This window comes from Malania oleifera, chromosome 13 (assembly GCF_029873635.1).
Source record: "Malania oleifera isolate guangnan ecotype guangnan chromosome 13, ASM2987363v1, whole genome shotgun sequence".
NCBI classification, from domain to species: Eukaryota; Viridiplantae; Streptophyta; class Magnoliopsida; order Santalales; family Ximeniaceae; genus Malania; species Malania oleifera.
Window position 1 is genome coordinate 73,008,939 of NC_080429.1, and position 16,853 is coordinate 73,025,791.

Genomic DNA, 16,853 nt, shown 5'->3' on the forward strand with positions numbered 1-16,853 from the left:
TTGAGCTATTACGATCTTTTTGCAAAAACGTTTAAGTCTAGTGCAACGAGGCTCTAATACCAATTGTTAGCTTTAGGGTATTCTCAAGAGGGGGGTGAATTGGTATTTAAAAATTCTTCCTACCTAGGTTTATCCAAATCAGCAGTATTACACAACCTAGGCTCTGTCTATGCAATTATAAATGCACAAATAAATATAATATGCAGAAATTTAAATCATGCATAGAATTCACCGACAATTGAAGAATAACATACACGTGTAGTAAATAAATTACGGAAAAATAAAATGCACACATGATATGTTATTGGGGGTTCGACCAATACTGCCTACGTCCTCGCCTCTAGCTCGCAAGCCCTAGGATTCCACAATGCTCACTTAATGGGTGGAGCAGCACCGGTTACAATCATGTCAATTAGTGGGGCTGACCTCAACCTACACCTTATCAGGATTGTGCACCTAACTTTTCTAACCAGGAACACAACAAATATTCAAATTTGCATACAAACAAATGCTTCTTAGACAAGCAGATAAGTACCACTACGTACCAGCACTAATCAATGCACATCAATCATGTAGGAACATATAAGCTCAGTGATGTAAATGTTTGCAATCAACACTCAGTCTAACAATTATCCTCAAGCAAGCACTAGAGTGTGTAACCTAGCTTTTATTTGAAACACAATATAGAATATTTCAATATCAACCTAGGGTTTCAAAAATGCTAGCAAGGTTATTCAAACAGCCTCAAAAAAATTTTCTTAATGTACTAAGCGCAAGGGATGTTTGAATCCTAACTTGTAAAAATGATTTTGCACACAAAAGAATGGGTTAAGGTAATTTGCAACGTGAATGTGAAAACCTACAAGCCACTAAGTTTTCCCCACACTAGATTTATTAGATTGAATCCATGGGTAAACTTTTGCTTAACTCTCAATATCAAACATAATCAACAATCAACACAAGTGAGAGTGTATATGTTAGCAATCTATCTTTGAAACAATATGCATATTGTAATTTCAACCATAAATATAGTTTCAAAGATTTCAATAGCTCAATCAAATATCTCAAACAAGATTTTCAAAAGCTCAAGCACAAGAGATATTTTTGAAAAAATAAGCTTGTCAAAAATACACAACACAAGACAAGCTTTTGAGTCTTGCAATGAGAATGCAAAGTCTCACAAGCTCAAGAAGGTTTCCCCAAAAATGAATTTATGAACAAAATCACTAGGGAAATCCTTTGGGTTTAACTCTCAAGAAAATCAACAAAGCAATCACAAGTGTGAGACTATAAGCTAGTGTAGGATCTCTCAAGATACACCTACTCAAAAGGATTTGGGAAAAGAATGATCATATGGATGAGTATATGGATTGTGTATGAAGAAAGGTCACTCAAAAATTCAAAGAGAATTTTCTTAATCTAACTCCCTAATCTTGTCTTAATTTTAGCAAATGATCTCATATATATAGACATGGGAAGAATTATAACCTTTAGGGACATAAAGGGTATTATTAAGATTGTTTTAAAACGTTTTAGCGTAATTAATCCTGTTTAAAAAAAATTAACCACAGTAAAAATAATGTCCAACTCAAGAGCATCGGTCGATCAGACTTAAGGTTCGGTTGACCAAGTGACGAAATTCGGTAGACCGGGAGAAATTTGAATTGAGAGTTCGATTGATCAGACTAAGGGTCCCAAGGGCGATTTTTCCATTTTCACGTAGTTCGGTCGACCAGGCAGTTGGATTCTCCCAAGTTGGGGTTCGGTCGACCAGGATGTTACCCGTATAAATCTGGTCAGTCGACCGAGGAGTCAAACGTTGACCCAGTGGGAGTTCGGTTGACCAAGTTGTATGAACTTGGCAAGGTTCGGTCGACCATACTATGGTCAAACTATTGACCTGGTGAAGGTTCGGTTGACCGAATGCTTCTGTGCATTACAGTTTGGTCGACCAAACACACTAAAAATGTGCATTTCGGTCCAAATTTAAATTAAAAGCTTCCCATGATAATGGGGACTTTTCTAAGTGTTAGTATAGGGACCTAGGGTCTTTTTCTAAGGTATTTTTACTTTGGCCAGAAAATCTGGCATCAGTCGACCGAAGATCGACTGAATGGTGATCCCTAAGGTCCATCTATAGTCTTGAGCTTATAGATCCTACATGCATGATATGCACCAATTATTACAGACCGTTCCTACTTAATTATTACAGACCCGAATTAAACTTAATATAAATTACAACAATGAATATTCAACTAGGGTCTTCATTATCCTCTGGGTCTCCGAGTGCCATCATATGATATTGCCAAGATACACCTGCACATCAACTCGGCAGACATTAAGTACCTGAGTATTTGTCATAATCAAAATAGGGTATGACCCATAGGGTCAACAAAGCCCTGTATATATGAATATTGGTGCACTTCCTTTTAACCAAGATTTCTGCAAATGACTAATCAACGTACTCCCTTTAAGGTTTCCGCAAAAGATTAATTAACGGACTCTCTTAAATTAAAAGTTGTCTCAATCTCAAACTTTCAGCAACCTGCGCTTAGAAACACAACCACACAATTTATATATGCTGAAAAATTAAAGAGTAAGGGTAGAGAGGGAGATCGAGTTTTTTACGAGGTTCGGCTTATACCTAGCCTACGTCCTCACCTTAGGCAAGACCACCTAAGGATTCCACTATCATGTTCTTTTGTGGGAGGAACAAACCGTTACAATCCCTCCTTTAGGATGGAGCCCCCTCTCCAAGTGAGAGCTCACACTTGGTACAACGATCCAATAAACCTGAACCGTCAAAGAAAACAAGGAAATAAGAAAAGATTCTTGTATACAAGAGATGCTCTCAGATAGAGCTGGTTAATACAATTTATAGCACTAATATACTTCAAAGTAAATATCAAAGAGAATGCGATTTGAAGCTCAATAATGTATTACTGGAATTCTTCTTGATATGAATCAGTAACTCAGAAGTTTGAGTTCAGAGAAGAGTGATCAGAGACTCAGTATATCTTAGGAAATTCTCAGCAAAAGTATGAGTGCAAGAGAGCTTTAAGAGAGTATGAGCAATGGAGCTTTGAAAAAAAATTTTCAATTTCATGGTATTGATTTGATTTGAGAAACCATGTATTTATAGGCTTTAAAAGTGTTTAATTTGTGTTACCCAAGTTACTTGGAGTGTTTCCCAAGTTTATACAAAATTTGGGGCACAAGCAACTCAAATTTGAATTTTAAAAAGTTGTTTAAAAACTAGCTGTTTGAGGGTCAGTTGCCTAAGGTCTGAGGGCTCAGTCGCCGGAACCTTCTGAACACTGCAAAATTTTCAGTTTAAAATAAGGCCAGACTCCTGAGGTTTCAGGGGTCAGTCTCCTAGACCTATACTTCATGTTCAAAATTAGTTTAGAAAAATCTTCAGTCGCCAGAGGTCTAAAGCTTAGTCGCCTTAACAGTTGTAAATACTATTTTTTCAAGTTAGTTTCAAAACTCTTAGCCATCTTGCTTTGTTACTTTTAAAAAGCATTTTCCGGGATTTTCAAAATAAGGTCTCTAAGTCCATATCAACACCTAATGAGCTTCAAAGCATTTCAAAATGATATTTATAATGAATTACTTACATAAGTCATCCTAAAGACTTAAAAGCTCTCTAAGCTTGAAGTCTTCATATATATCTTTACTTTGAATCCTCTTAGACTTAAGCTGCAATATTTTTTAAGCTTCCACATGTTTTGAACATCGTGGTCCTCTTGAGCTTTCTTTTGATCACTTTGTTGATGGAGTATACTTTATGGTACTTGTGATCTTGAACTTTCACTTCTTTGATCCTTTTGAACTTTGTCATACAAGGTTTCCTAAAATATCATCACTTAAACAACAACTTGTTAAATTAACATTTATTTGTTATCATAAAAACAAGATTCGAAAGTCATGTTAGGCCAACAATCTCCCCCTTTTTGATGATGACAAATAAGGAGCAAAGATGAGAGAACCTTGATAAGGCTCCACCCTTACAATAAGCATGCCTTTTAACAATTATGAAAAATGATGACTTCAAATATAAGTAAGTTCAAAACTCAACAAGCCACAATCAAGTATATTGTGTTTTAATGCATTATAGCTCATGTCAACATATATGCTTATGGTCTCATTCTTCTTATGTTCTCATTTTTCTTATTAAGCTCATTTTTGCCTTTACTTCCCCCCTGCTATATTTCATGTCAAGATTGTGTGTTTTACTTATCTGCCACGCTCTCATGTTCTCATGGTTGCTCTCTAAGATACTCTTTTCTCATGTTTGCTCTCTAAAATATCTCTCCCTTTTTGACATCAATCAAAAAGAAATGAGGAGCATAGTCACAATGAGTCTTAGAATAGCATATAAAGAGCATAGTCATATAGTCATTAAAAATTACAAAAATTCATAAGCAAGGGAGTTACAAGCCAAAGTAAAAGAAAAGAACAAGAAAACAAAGCAACACAGAGACTAAGACAATACATAGATAAGACTGTAATACAACACAAAACAGATCAAGCATCAGCAGCAGCATCATCATTATCATTATCAGCTTCAGCTTCCTCTTCATCTCCCTCCTCACTTCCTTTCTCAGATTCTTCATCAGATGAAGCATCACTTCGAGGGACAGAATTGGTATCCATGTGATCAACACTACAAGATGAGCAATCCTTATACTGCTCTATGCGAGTAAGGAGCTAGTCAAGTGAAGAGCAGGTAATGTGGAGTTAGGATACGTTCCCCTGAAGTGATTGGAGACCTGATTGCATATCTCTGCTGAAGGTAGTGAACTCATGGTGAAAAGGTACAAACCAAGAAGGAGTGTCAGCTGGAGGTCCTTGGTCTTGTTTTAGAGGAGGAGCCAGAGTAGGTACAGCTGCTGGCCTTTGTGGTTGTCCTCCTTTCAAAAACCAACCTTGATCATGCTTTTCATATCTCATTTGTTTTAGGGTTGTGGAAGTGAAAAGATCATACCTAGAACGCTTGATGATTAATTCAGTAGGAGTGGTAACACTAAAATGAGCGAAGAGATGGTTTAGAGCACCACCATAAGGAAGAGTGACTCAATTAGCTTCCAAATTAGCCCACATCCATTTCAAAATTAGGCTAGAGAGATCATGTTTCTTCCCTTTTAGCAGACACCATAACACAAAACAATCTACGTAAGAGAGGTGATCATATAAACTAGCTTTTGGTAAGATGTGGTTTGTGATAATTTTTTGAAGTATTTGAGCTTGAAGATTCAACTATTTGTACATAGGAGGATGGCCAAAGTAAATAGGTTCCTCTACTATAATTAGTGGCAAGAATTCCTTGGGAGTGAAACCTTGCCCTAGAATCCATGTTTGAGCAAACGCTAGACACTGAAATTCTCGTGGGCTGATATACAAAATAGGAGCTAAAGTTTGTAGAGCTAACACTATCTTCTTTCCTCTAACCTCAGTGGTTAGTAAATTTTCTCCATGTATCATATTTGCATAGAAGATCTTCACTGGGTTTGGATATAGGCCTTTAGCTTGATAAGCTACAAAATTCTTCCAACCAATATTCTGAAACATTAGCAGGATTTCCGAAAATTCTGAATCAAAGAAAGAGGTATCCATGACCTTACCAAAAATTGATTCCGTAGAACGAAGATGAAATCAGCATCGATGCTTTGATTGAGGTGTTATGAGCCATTGTTTGATGTTATTATCATTTATCTCTGACAAAGCACCTTGGTTTGCCACAGTTTTTGTGCAAGGCATCTTTGATTGTGGAGGAAACAACCGAACAACCAATGTGAAACCCTAGAAATCATGGGAAAAGGTGTAGGAGAGAGATTGGGAGGCTTTGATTTGAGGGATTTGGAGCTAGGAATCAATGGAAATCAAGAGTAGGAACCTCGGGTGAGTGATGGAGCAGGGTTTAGTAGCCTAGAACCTAAAAAGTTAGGGTTAGCGCTAAAAATATATAGGAACTGTGAGGTCAGGAGCCTAAAGATTTGGCTCGGTCGCTTCATAATTTATAAAATTAATTTTTCAGCAAGCAACAGCACATCATTCATCTCAGGTTTGAAGGCTCGGGCGCCTAACACCCCCCCCCCCCAATTTTCTTTGTTTGGTTGATTGAAGTTTCAAGCTCAGTCACCTGACCCTCACAACTTTTTAAAAATTCCCTTTTCACTCAACATGAAATCTTCCTAAATTTGATTTATCAAATTACTAGCCTTCAAACATCTTTTCAAATCGGCTTTTAAGGCATATGGCTTCCTTGATTTTTGAAGATAAGCTTAGAACACTCCAAGTTTTCTTGATTTTTGGCCAACAATGATATTTTGTATTTATTTGTTTTAATATTATAGTCGTCCATCATCTCATAAGCTATTCTTCAATATTTCTACTGGTTTAATATCCTTGTATTGGATTAATTGGTTCTCTTATTTTCTAAAAAAGGAATGCTAATATCTTTGGAGTTCTTTTTATCTAGGTACCCATACTTTCTTGGGTCTAGATGGTTTAGCAAGCGATGTTTATTTTATTCTCCAAACTTATCTAGTTTTCACACCCTTTCTCTTTAATGGACATTCAAACTTAATGTGTCCTTTCTTCTTACACAGAAAACATATGATGTGAGTGTAAGCATTTGAGGAGGTGCTAGCATAATCTTTGGAGGCTTTTGTAAAGTGCCCCATGTAGAGGTTCTTTTTCCTTGTATTCTCAACTCCATTAAATCCTATGTCTTCTTTATTCAAGGAAATTCTTTGTGCGCCAATCATTTTATCAAAGTTCTCTTCTAATTGATATAAATCTTTCTTCAGGAAGAGGTTTTGTGAAGATATCTGCCCATTGGTCATTTGTATTTATAAATTCAAGTAGTATATCTTCTTTTTGAACGTGATCTCTTAGAAAATGGTGTCTTATGTCAATGTGTTTAGTTCTTGAGTGTGATATTGGATTTTTAGAGATGTTTATTGCACTTGTGTTATCACACTTAGTTGGTATGATTGAATATTCTAGATTATAATCCTTTAATTGTTGTTCATGTACAATGTTTGTGCACAGCAACTATCAATTACCACATAATCAGCTTCAACGGTTGATAAAACTACGAAATTTTGTTTCTTGGAAAACCAAGTGACAAGAGACCGTCCTAGAAAGTGACAAGTCCCGCTTGTACTTTTTTTTATCAATCTTACAACCCACATAATTCGCATCCGAATAATTAATCATTTCAAAACCAGTGTCCGTAGGATACCATAGTCCTAAATCAGTTGTTCCTATTAAGTATCCTAGGATTCTTTTAACGACTATTTGGTGAGATTCTTTAGGTGCTGATTGAAACCATGCACACATGCATACACTAAACATTATATCCGGCCTACTAGCAGTTAAGTGTAACAGGCTTCCTATCATACCTTGATAATATTTCCTATGTACTAGTTTTCCTTTTTCATCTTTGTCAAGGCTTATAGAAGTACTCATAGGAGTTCCTATGGGCTTGCTACTTTTCATGTCAAATTTCTTAAGCATATCTTTTATGAATTTTGTATTTGGTAAACCATTGAGTAACTTCTTTCTAGATAATTTTGATAATAGATCCATGCTTGCATGCCCTAGTCTTCTATGCCAAAGCCAACTAGCTTTGTTTATGGCAGCTAAGCATGTTACATCTTGAGAGATTAAGTTTTCAAGGTTTATACAATATACATTATTTACTCTATAAGCTGTGAATAGAATTTCATGCTTTCTTGGATTTTGAACTATGCACTTATCTTGCTTAAAGATTATGTCAAACCCTTTGTCACTAAGTTGACTTATGTTTAAAAGGTTATACTTTAATCCATCAACTAACAGAGGATCATCAATTGTAAGAGAGGGTTCTTTAGCTATTTTACCAATCCCGATGATTTTACCTTTAGTGTTATCATCGAAGGTCACATACCCTCCATCTTTTTAAACTAAGGTGGTGAACTTTGTTCTATCCTCGGTCATATGTATTGAACACCCGTTGTCCAAGTACCATTTTTCCTTTGATGGAGTGGTCCTAAAGCATACCTACAAGGAAAGATTTACGGTGTTACTTTTAGAACCCAAACCTTCTTAATTCTTTTTAAGTCATATCTATTTTTAGTGTTCATTTTCCATTCATTTTTTATTTTGACATATTCTTTTTAAGTGAACAATTAAACTTTATGTGTCCCTTATTCCTACACAAGAAGCAAGTAGTGTGTTCATAAATATTTATAGAAGATGTACTAGCATAGTATTTTGCTTCTTTTACAAAATATCCTATGAATAAGTTCTTCTTCTTTTTGTTTTCAATTCTATTGTAACCAATTCCTTCTTTTTTATTAATCACCCTTTGTTGTCCAACCATCTTTTCAAAATTTTCTTTTCCTCTAGTAAAGTTGTAAATGATTTTATCTTTATCTTCAATTTTACTTTTAAGATTAATTATTTCTAAGTCTTTCTTTCTTTCACCATTTACTTGTAGTTTTACTAACTCTTGAGACATGTTGTTAATTTTATTCATTAGATCATCAATATGAGATTCTTTTTCTTTATTAGCTGTTTTAGAACTTTCTAGTTGATTATTAAGATTTTCATTTTGTTGTTTCAACACTATGTTCCTTTTAGATACTTTAATGAACCTATTGTGTAAGGCGAATAATTCAGCTTGGATTTCCTTGTATGAAGGCATACTATCACATGAATCATTACAAGACTCTCCACTAGATTCTTCCAATGAACTATAGTAAGAGTTTACCTCAACATTGTGCACCCTGAAGCATATGTTGGCAACTTCTTGTTTGCTTGATTCATTCTTTGATTCGTTAGAGCTTGTATCATCCCATGTGGCTTTCATTGCCTTCTTTTTCTTCTTCTTGTCTTTCTTCAACTGTGGACAATCAGGTTCAATGTGCCCGACCTTTTTGCAATCATAACACGTAGGAGGTTCATTCTTAGTTTCTTTCACATTTGTTTCTCCTTTATTAGTTTTTGATCCTTTAAATTTTTTAGGGAATTTCCTATTTTTTTTCTAAAGAATTTTCGAAGTCTTTTGGTAATAAAGGCTAGTTCTTCATCATCTAATACGTTGTCTTCATTTTCATCACTAGAACTTTCTTTGGCAACCTTAAAGGCTATTGATTTCTTATTTTTATTATTGTTTTATGAATTTCTTTCATTTATTGCCATCTCATATGTGAGAAGGGATTCGATTAACTCATCAAAGGAGGTATTTTTCAGGTTTCTTCCTTCCATGATTGTTGTGGCCTTAGGTTCCCATATTGGGGGAAGTCTTCTAAGCATTTTTTGAATCATTTCATATGTTGAATAATTTATCCTAAATCATTTAAAGAATTTATTATGTGAGTAAACCTAATATACATGCTAGTGATAGTTTCATTTGGGTTCATCTTAAAGGCCTAATACTTGCTAGTGAGCATGTCAATTCTACTATCTTTAACATCTACCATTCCTTCATAGGTTACCTTTAACTTATCCCATATTTCTTTAGCTGACTTACATGACATGACCATATTGAATTCATTAACGTCTAAAGCACAATATAGTGCATTCATGGCACTTGAGTTTACTTGCATCATTTTATAGTCATTATCAGTCAAATCTCGTTCTTCTTTAGGCACTTCTTTACCATCTACTAATTTAGTAGGAATGAAGTCACCATGTGTGACAACTTTCCATACTTTCCAATCCATAGTTTGAATATATATTCTCATTCTTTGTTTCCAAAAAGCTTAGTTTACACCGTAGAAAATAGGCAGTCTAGTTGAGGATTGGCCTTCAGCAAAAGGGGATACACCTAGGTGTGTCATTTAGACCTTTATATACCTTCTAATTAAGATTTGATATAGTGTGGCTCTGATGACAATTTAAAAGGAAGGTGTATTCCCAAGAGAGCGGGTAAATTGGGTTTATAAAATTCTTTTTAAGTCTTTTTAAAAATTCACAACCTTTTGTATACTTAGCATACGCACAAGAATGTTTTGATTTTAAATGGTCAATTAAACCAACCACAATCCATACTCAATATCAACACAAGTAAATTTACTTTTAACAATAACAATCAATCAACCAATCAATGAAACACACGATATTTAACCAATTATATGAGTTGCAGCGCTTCCTTGATTCAACGTTTGCAAAATTCGGGTTAGAGTTTAAATAAAGTCTTGTATATATGAATAGTGGTGCATTTCCTTTTAACCAAGATTTTTGCAAACAACTAATCAACGTACTCCCTTTAAGGTTTCTGCAAAAGATTAATTAACATACTTTTTTAAATTAAAAATTTTCTCAATCTCAAACTTTCAGCAACCTGCACTAAAAATTAAAGAGTAAGGGTAAAGAGTAAGACCGATTTTTTTACGAGGTTTGGCCTATACTCAGCCAACGTCCTCGCCTTAGGCAAGACCACCTAAGGATTAAACTATCATGTTCCTTTATGGGCGGAACAAATCGTTACAATCCCTCCTTTAGGGTAAAGCCCCCTCTCCAAGCGATACCCCATGCTCGGTACAGCGATCTAATAAATTTGAACCGTCAAAGGAAACAAGGAAACAATAAAAGATTCTTGTGTAAAAGAGATACTCTCAGATAGAGCTAGTTAGTACAATTTATAGCACTAATGTACTTCAAAGTAAATATCGAAGAGAATGAGTTTTGAAACTCAAGAATGTATCATTGAAATTCTTCTTGATATGAATCAGTAACTCAAAAGTTTGAACTCAGAGAAGTGTGATCAAAGACTCAGCATATCTCAAGAAATTCTCATCAAAAGTATGAGTGTAAGAGAGCTTTGAGAGGGTATGAGCAATGGAGCTTTGAAAACTGATTTTCAATTTCTTGGTATTGATTTGATTTGAGAAGTCATGTATTTATAGGCTTTAAAAGTGTTTAATTTGTGTTTCCCAAGTTACTTGAAGTGTTTCCCAAGTTTATACAAAATTTGGGGCACAAGAAACTCAAATTTGAATTTTAAAAAGCTGTTTAAAAACTAGTCGTTCGAAGGTCAGTTGCCTGAGGTCTAAGGGCTCAGTAGCCTGAACCTTCTAAACACTGCAAAATTTTCAATTTAAAATAGGGTCAGGCCCTTGAGGTTTCAGGGGTTAGTCGCTTGGACTTACACTTCCTGTTCAAAATTAGTTCAAAAAAATCTTCAATCGCCTGAGGTCTAAAGCTCAGTCACCTGAACAATTGTAAATACTATTTTTCCAGGTTAGTTTGAAAACTCTTAGCCATCTTGCTTTGTTACTTTTAAAAAGCATTTTCTGGGGTTTTCAAAATAAGGTCTTTAAGTCCATATCAACCCCTAATAAGTTTCAAAGTATTTCAAAATGATATTTATAATGACGTACTTACATAAGTCATACTAAAGACTTAAAAGCTCTCTAAGCTTGAAGTCTTCATATATATCTTTGCTTTGAATCCTCTTAGACTTAAGTTTCAATATCTTTTAAGCTTCCACATGTTTTGAACATCTTGGTCCTCTTGAGCTTTCTTTGATCACTTTATTGATGGAGTATACTTTATGGTACTTGTGATCTTGAACTTTCATTTCTTTGTTCCTTTTGAACTTTGTCATACAAGGTTTCTTGAAATATCATCACTTAAACAACAACTTGTTAAATTAACCTTTATTTGTTATCATCAAAACAAGACTCGAAAGTCATGTTATGCCAATAAGTAGTGTTATCTATGCAATGGTATGCACAAGACTTGACTTAGCCTATTTTGGTTGTACAGTCAGTTGGTTTCTTTCTAGCCTAGGTAGAGAGCATTGGAATGTAGTGAAGTGGATAATGAGATATCTTTGTGGTGCTTTCAACTTGAAACTTTGTTTTGGTAATGAGAAACATGTTCTAGTTGATTATGCAGATTTTAATATGGCTAGAGATATTGGCTCCAAAAAATCTACTTCGGGTTACTTGATCACTTCTGTAGGGAGAGCTATGGCTTGGCAATCCAGATTGCAAAAATGTGTTGCATTGTCCACTATTGAATCAGAGTTTATTGTAGTGACTGAAGCATGCAAGGAGTTGATTTGGTTGAAGAGATTTATGCAAGAACTTAGCTTTACACCAGAAAGCTAACCTTTCATGCTACGTCTAACACATATTGATGTAAGGTATCATTAGATATGAGATGTTCTAGATGCTAAACTGCTAAAACTCGTAAAAATTCATACTGATGATAATAGTGTTGATATGTTGACTAAAGCCTTACCAAGAGGAAAGTTTGAAACTTGTTGCATGATTGCCAAGATGGCAAGCACCTCTACATAGTTAGGAGGGGAAGATTTGTTGGGTTTGGGTATCCCTCCTATGTGGAGAAACTCATTCAACCCTTTAAACAATTTTCTTTGGGCTCTTTATTAGGCTTTTTTAGAGGCATTTTTACACCTCATTTAAGTAAAGAAAATTGGGCTTGCCAGTGTAGAATTCCATCAGAAAAGAGAGAGGGTGTGTGCGGCAAAAAGAGGAAGGACCATGTTGAGAAAATTTGAGTTTTTGCAATAGTGCGCAATTTTGATCAACCACCGATTGGATGGTCATTCGTGGTCCGATCAAGCTGATGTTTTGTCAATATATAGAGGACTCATAGATGCTAATTTAGAGTGGTCTGATTGGTCATTCATGTACTATAGCATCAAATATCAATTTTTGAACAGTAACAACGCTGAGAAAATTTGGGTTTTTGCAATAGTATGCAGTTTTGATCAACCGGCAATTTGAGGGACATCTGTGATCCAATTGAGCTAATTTTTTGTCAGTGGGTAGAGGATTCATAGACGTTGATTTTGAAGGTATAGATTGGTCGTCTAAGCACTGTAGCATCAGATATCGGGTTTGAACCATAACCACATTTTAGGTGAAATTATCAACTTTCCCTTTTTGATTTTTAAGATCTCTTATTGTTAGCTAACAATAGAATTATGTACTCATTATGAAGGTTGAAAATTGAGATCTTGTACCCAACACTTTTATCATAGTGAAATTTTTAACTGTACTCTCAAGTTTCGTGATTTTTATCGTTTGATTTGAAGGGGTTTTCCTTGTAAAATCGTGTCTCGTGTGATTGATATTTGTAATTATTTTTGAACTAATTTTATATGCCAAAAAATATATATTTTTGTACTATTGTCATAGGATAAGAACTAATTTTTTTTAGTTAGGGAAAAAAAAACACTTCCAATTGTTCTTTCACAATTTTTCGATAAGTCTGATTTCTTCCCTTCCCAACACATTATTCATATTTTTATTCCAAATTGTAGTCTTTTTCCTTCCCCATCTATCTTGAAACCCTACTTTGTTTTTACCAAAATTATAACTCAATGCCCAATGCACCGCCATCACTATCTCAAAAATACATCTTTACATATTCACTACCTTATTAGAGTAATGGATTTCAATAAAAATCCTTACCAATCCTTTGCCCAAGTCACATGATTACCTCCTATAAAAGACATCCCACAAAAATAAAGGACTACCATGCATCTTATATATCTTAGATAACATCTTAATACATAGACTTTATGTGCGATCAAACTATCTTACATTTTATGTTACCAAGTGATAAATAAAAATTAAGAAACACAAATTATGCACATTTCAGGTGGTGGACCTAGCTAAATGCTCCTAGGCTTCTTGAATAGCATTTTCTTTAATTTAAACAAGTATATAAAAATTAGGCAGAGAGATATGGGTACAATGCAAGGAGCTGCTGGGGCCAGAAATTCCTCCCTTACTCTAGAGTCTACCCCTCATCAGCTGTAAAAACAGTCCCTGTTTTCAATTACGTAAAACAAAGCTTGAAGAAGGGTAGACTAGAAAAGATTCCAACTATGTTTTTTAGCATCCCCATACATACAAAGACAAACAGACACAAAGACAGCACGCACGCTAAACAATGCCCTGGCCCATTCCCACACGCCACAACAAGAATTAAATCAGGGGGGAAAACATTTAACCTTTTTATTTGGACTTTTTTCATTTTAATTAAGACCCGCTTCCGCATTTGATGCCCTCATCAAAGAGCCCATCCTGCAGAATCCCCAAATCCTAAAACACTATTAGTGTAGCTACATCATACATCTCCACTATAATCTCACTAACTAATCAACAGCCATACTAAGCTAGCTGGTTAATTAATGGTGAGGGCAGAAGGTAACAAGATAACTGGCGCCGGTGCAGGTTGAGAGACTGGAAGGATCGTCGTAAGCGTAAGAATAGGCTCTGGGACACGCCGCCTTGAAGATTCTAGAGTACGCCGTGGGCCTGCACGTATGCGCGTTTCCATAGTTTCCGGTGCAGCAGTACCTGGGGGAGTTGAAGGCGAAGCAGGCGCTCTTGCAACCCACCACACGCTTCTTGTCAGGAGATCTCACCTGCAGCCCGACGGGGCACATGGGGTTGAGGTCGCTAACGCACCCGGCGTAGCTGCATTTTCCGGTGCCCTTGAAGGGCTTCATGGAGATGGGGAGGTTGTAGCCGTCGACGAGGCTTACGTCGTAAAAGTCCTGGTCGTTGGTGAGGGTGATTTCGGCGAGAGTGGCGGGAGGGGTGCCGCCGAGGCCGTTGCAGAAAAGGGAGCCGCCGCAGTCTCCGGTGGCGCAGCCACCACGGCCGGCGGAGTCGAAGACGCAGCCTTGGCGGCCCCAGACGCGGCCGGACCACTGGGCGGGTAGGCGGAGGGTTAAGGCCTTGCTGGGAGGGAGCTTGAAGCCGCCGCGTGCCAGAATGGGCTTGCCGGCGCTGGGTTGGATGCCTGGCCATACCGGATGCGAGCACTTGTTGTAGAGCAAGAGAGCCGTCGCTGACACCTCAACTGTACATTTTCATAAGCCAGAACAGAAGTTAAACACCCAAAGTAAATCCTTGAGGACATTCTACAATATAGAGAGAGAGAGAGAGAGAGAGAGAGAGAGAGAGAGAGAGAGAGATTTACCTGCAATGTGGGACGAGAAGAGAGTGAAGAAGAGCAGAAGGTGGAGATTTCTCCCGTTAGCCGCCATGGCTTATGGCGATGGGAAATGGAAGTTGGGCAGTGCAGCAGGGAGAGCGGTGGTGGTGTACTACAGTACCGGGCGCACTCCTCTGGGTCACACCCAGTGGCACATGAGTAGTGGTTTTAAAGAGAGAAGGCAGGGGCGGAGGCTGTAGGGTTACTGCTACTGCCAAGAGTGGTGGTAGCCTCGGTGGAGGATTTTATTGAAGAGACGAATAAAAAAGGGCAGGGCAGGTGGGGTCCAATATATATATATATATATATATATGTATATTTATATTTCCTTTCATTAATAACGAGTGAAAGCTGTTTCTCACAATTTTATTTTTCATTTCGGTGAAAATGAAAAGATCAGCACAGGGAGAGTGATGATGACAAATTACACAGGTTTCGAGGGTGGCAGAGAGGGTGGGGAGTTGTGCGGGCCCAGGGGAGGAGAAAAGGAAAGGAAAATGGAGGGGAGGTTCACATGGGCGGAGAGAATCTATCTGCTCGGTGCTCCATCACCTCGCGCCGTACGCTCCTGCTTTTCCCTCCCCGCCCAGTGTTACGCACATGAAATTTTTTTTAAAACGATGCAGCGACAGAATGCCCGTTTAGAACTTTTATTTTTAGAACGAGAAAGAAAGTTTCGAGGATTTTAAATTTTTTTATATATTTTTTTTCAAAAGATAAAGTTATTCGTGTTTTGTTTTGTAAAATTTAAAATGTTTCTCTAAAAATGGCTTGCGTGGGTTAGGACGAGATGCTATGTGGAATAAGTAGACCAATACATGAACGCTTTTTTTCAATAATTTGTTTTTTTAATCTTGGGACTCTTAAAATTTGTAAAATAAAATTAAGTTAAAGGAAGATTATACATAACCATTTAATATTAACTATTTTCTTCGATATTCTTAATAGGTTAGAGGGAATATTTGTATATCTTTTTTAGTGCACTTCTTTTTCGTTTGATTTCGTTGTTAATTTGAAAAACAATCATTATGATGAAATTATTATGCAGTGGTAATCCTTATATGCGGACCACATGTCACTTTTTCATACATTATTTCAAATAAGAGAATGTAAGTTATTCGTCTTCTTTTAATCATCATATTTGATAGTACTATGATTTGTTACATGCTTACCTTAGGCCACATGCCAACCTTAGAGTTCACCACTCTTTCCTTACTTTTCACCTGGGTTGTAGACCATATGAGATTACCTTGATGATCATCTTGTTCAACCCTTGCCCGACATATATTAAGTATATTCAGTTTAATTCTTTTCCTTTTTAATTTATATCATTCTCTTCATCTTCTTCTTTTTCTTCTTCTTCTTTGAATGACATTCAAAAGAAGGGTTTTCTTGAAAGGTAAAGTTAGGAAATTCTCAAACTCTATTACCCAATCATACAAGGTGGGAATGATAAGGAAGTGCAACTCCTTTGCTCATATCCCATCACTAGTACGCTTAGGCTTCAAAGGAGAAATCCTCCAATCAAAGTCGACTTTTTTTCTTTGACCATTGTTTTCCTTAAGCCCATACAGAAGATATTGGGGATTCATTTTCAATAGGACATTTTCTTCTTCCCTAGCTATTTTTCTTCACCCCTTCATTAAGCCTAGACAATATTGAGTCCTTTAGGGGAATGTATGAAATCCATTATGAATTTATTCCGCCTATCTTTTTCTTTTGATGGGGGTTTGTGACTACATCCCATGAAGAAGAGTATTTGGTTTTATGAGGTGGCTTTTATTAATTGACTCAAAACTTCACTCCCTACCTTTGTCAAGCACATACTTCTTTATTATCAACTTGCCCTAACACAAGTAACCTTTCTTATT

The 16,853-nt window shown here is 36.3% G+C and overlaps 1 protein-coding gene across 1 annotated transcript; it reads right to left on the minus strand.

Moving 5' to 3' along the window:
• Positions 1-13,842: 13,842 nt before the first annotated feature.
• LOC131145465 (thaumatin-like protein) lies at positions 13,843-15,587 on the minus strand. The gene is made up of 2 exons (XM_058094554.1): positions 14,968-15,587; positions 13,843-14,847 (listed from the first exon to the last, which is right to left on the minus strand). Exons 1-2 carry the CDS (start codon positions 15,032-15,034, stop codon positions 14,168-14,170), a joined length of 747 nt encoding a protein of 248 aa, XP_057950537.1. The 5' UTR covers positions 15,035-15,587; the 3' UTR covers positions 13,843-14,167.
• Positions 15,588-16,853: the final 1,266 nt, after the last annotated feature.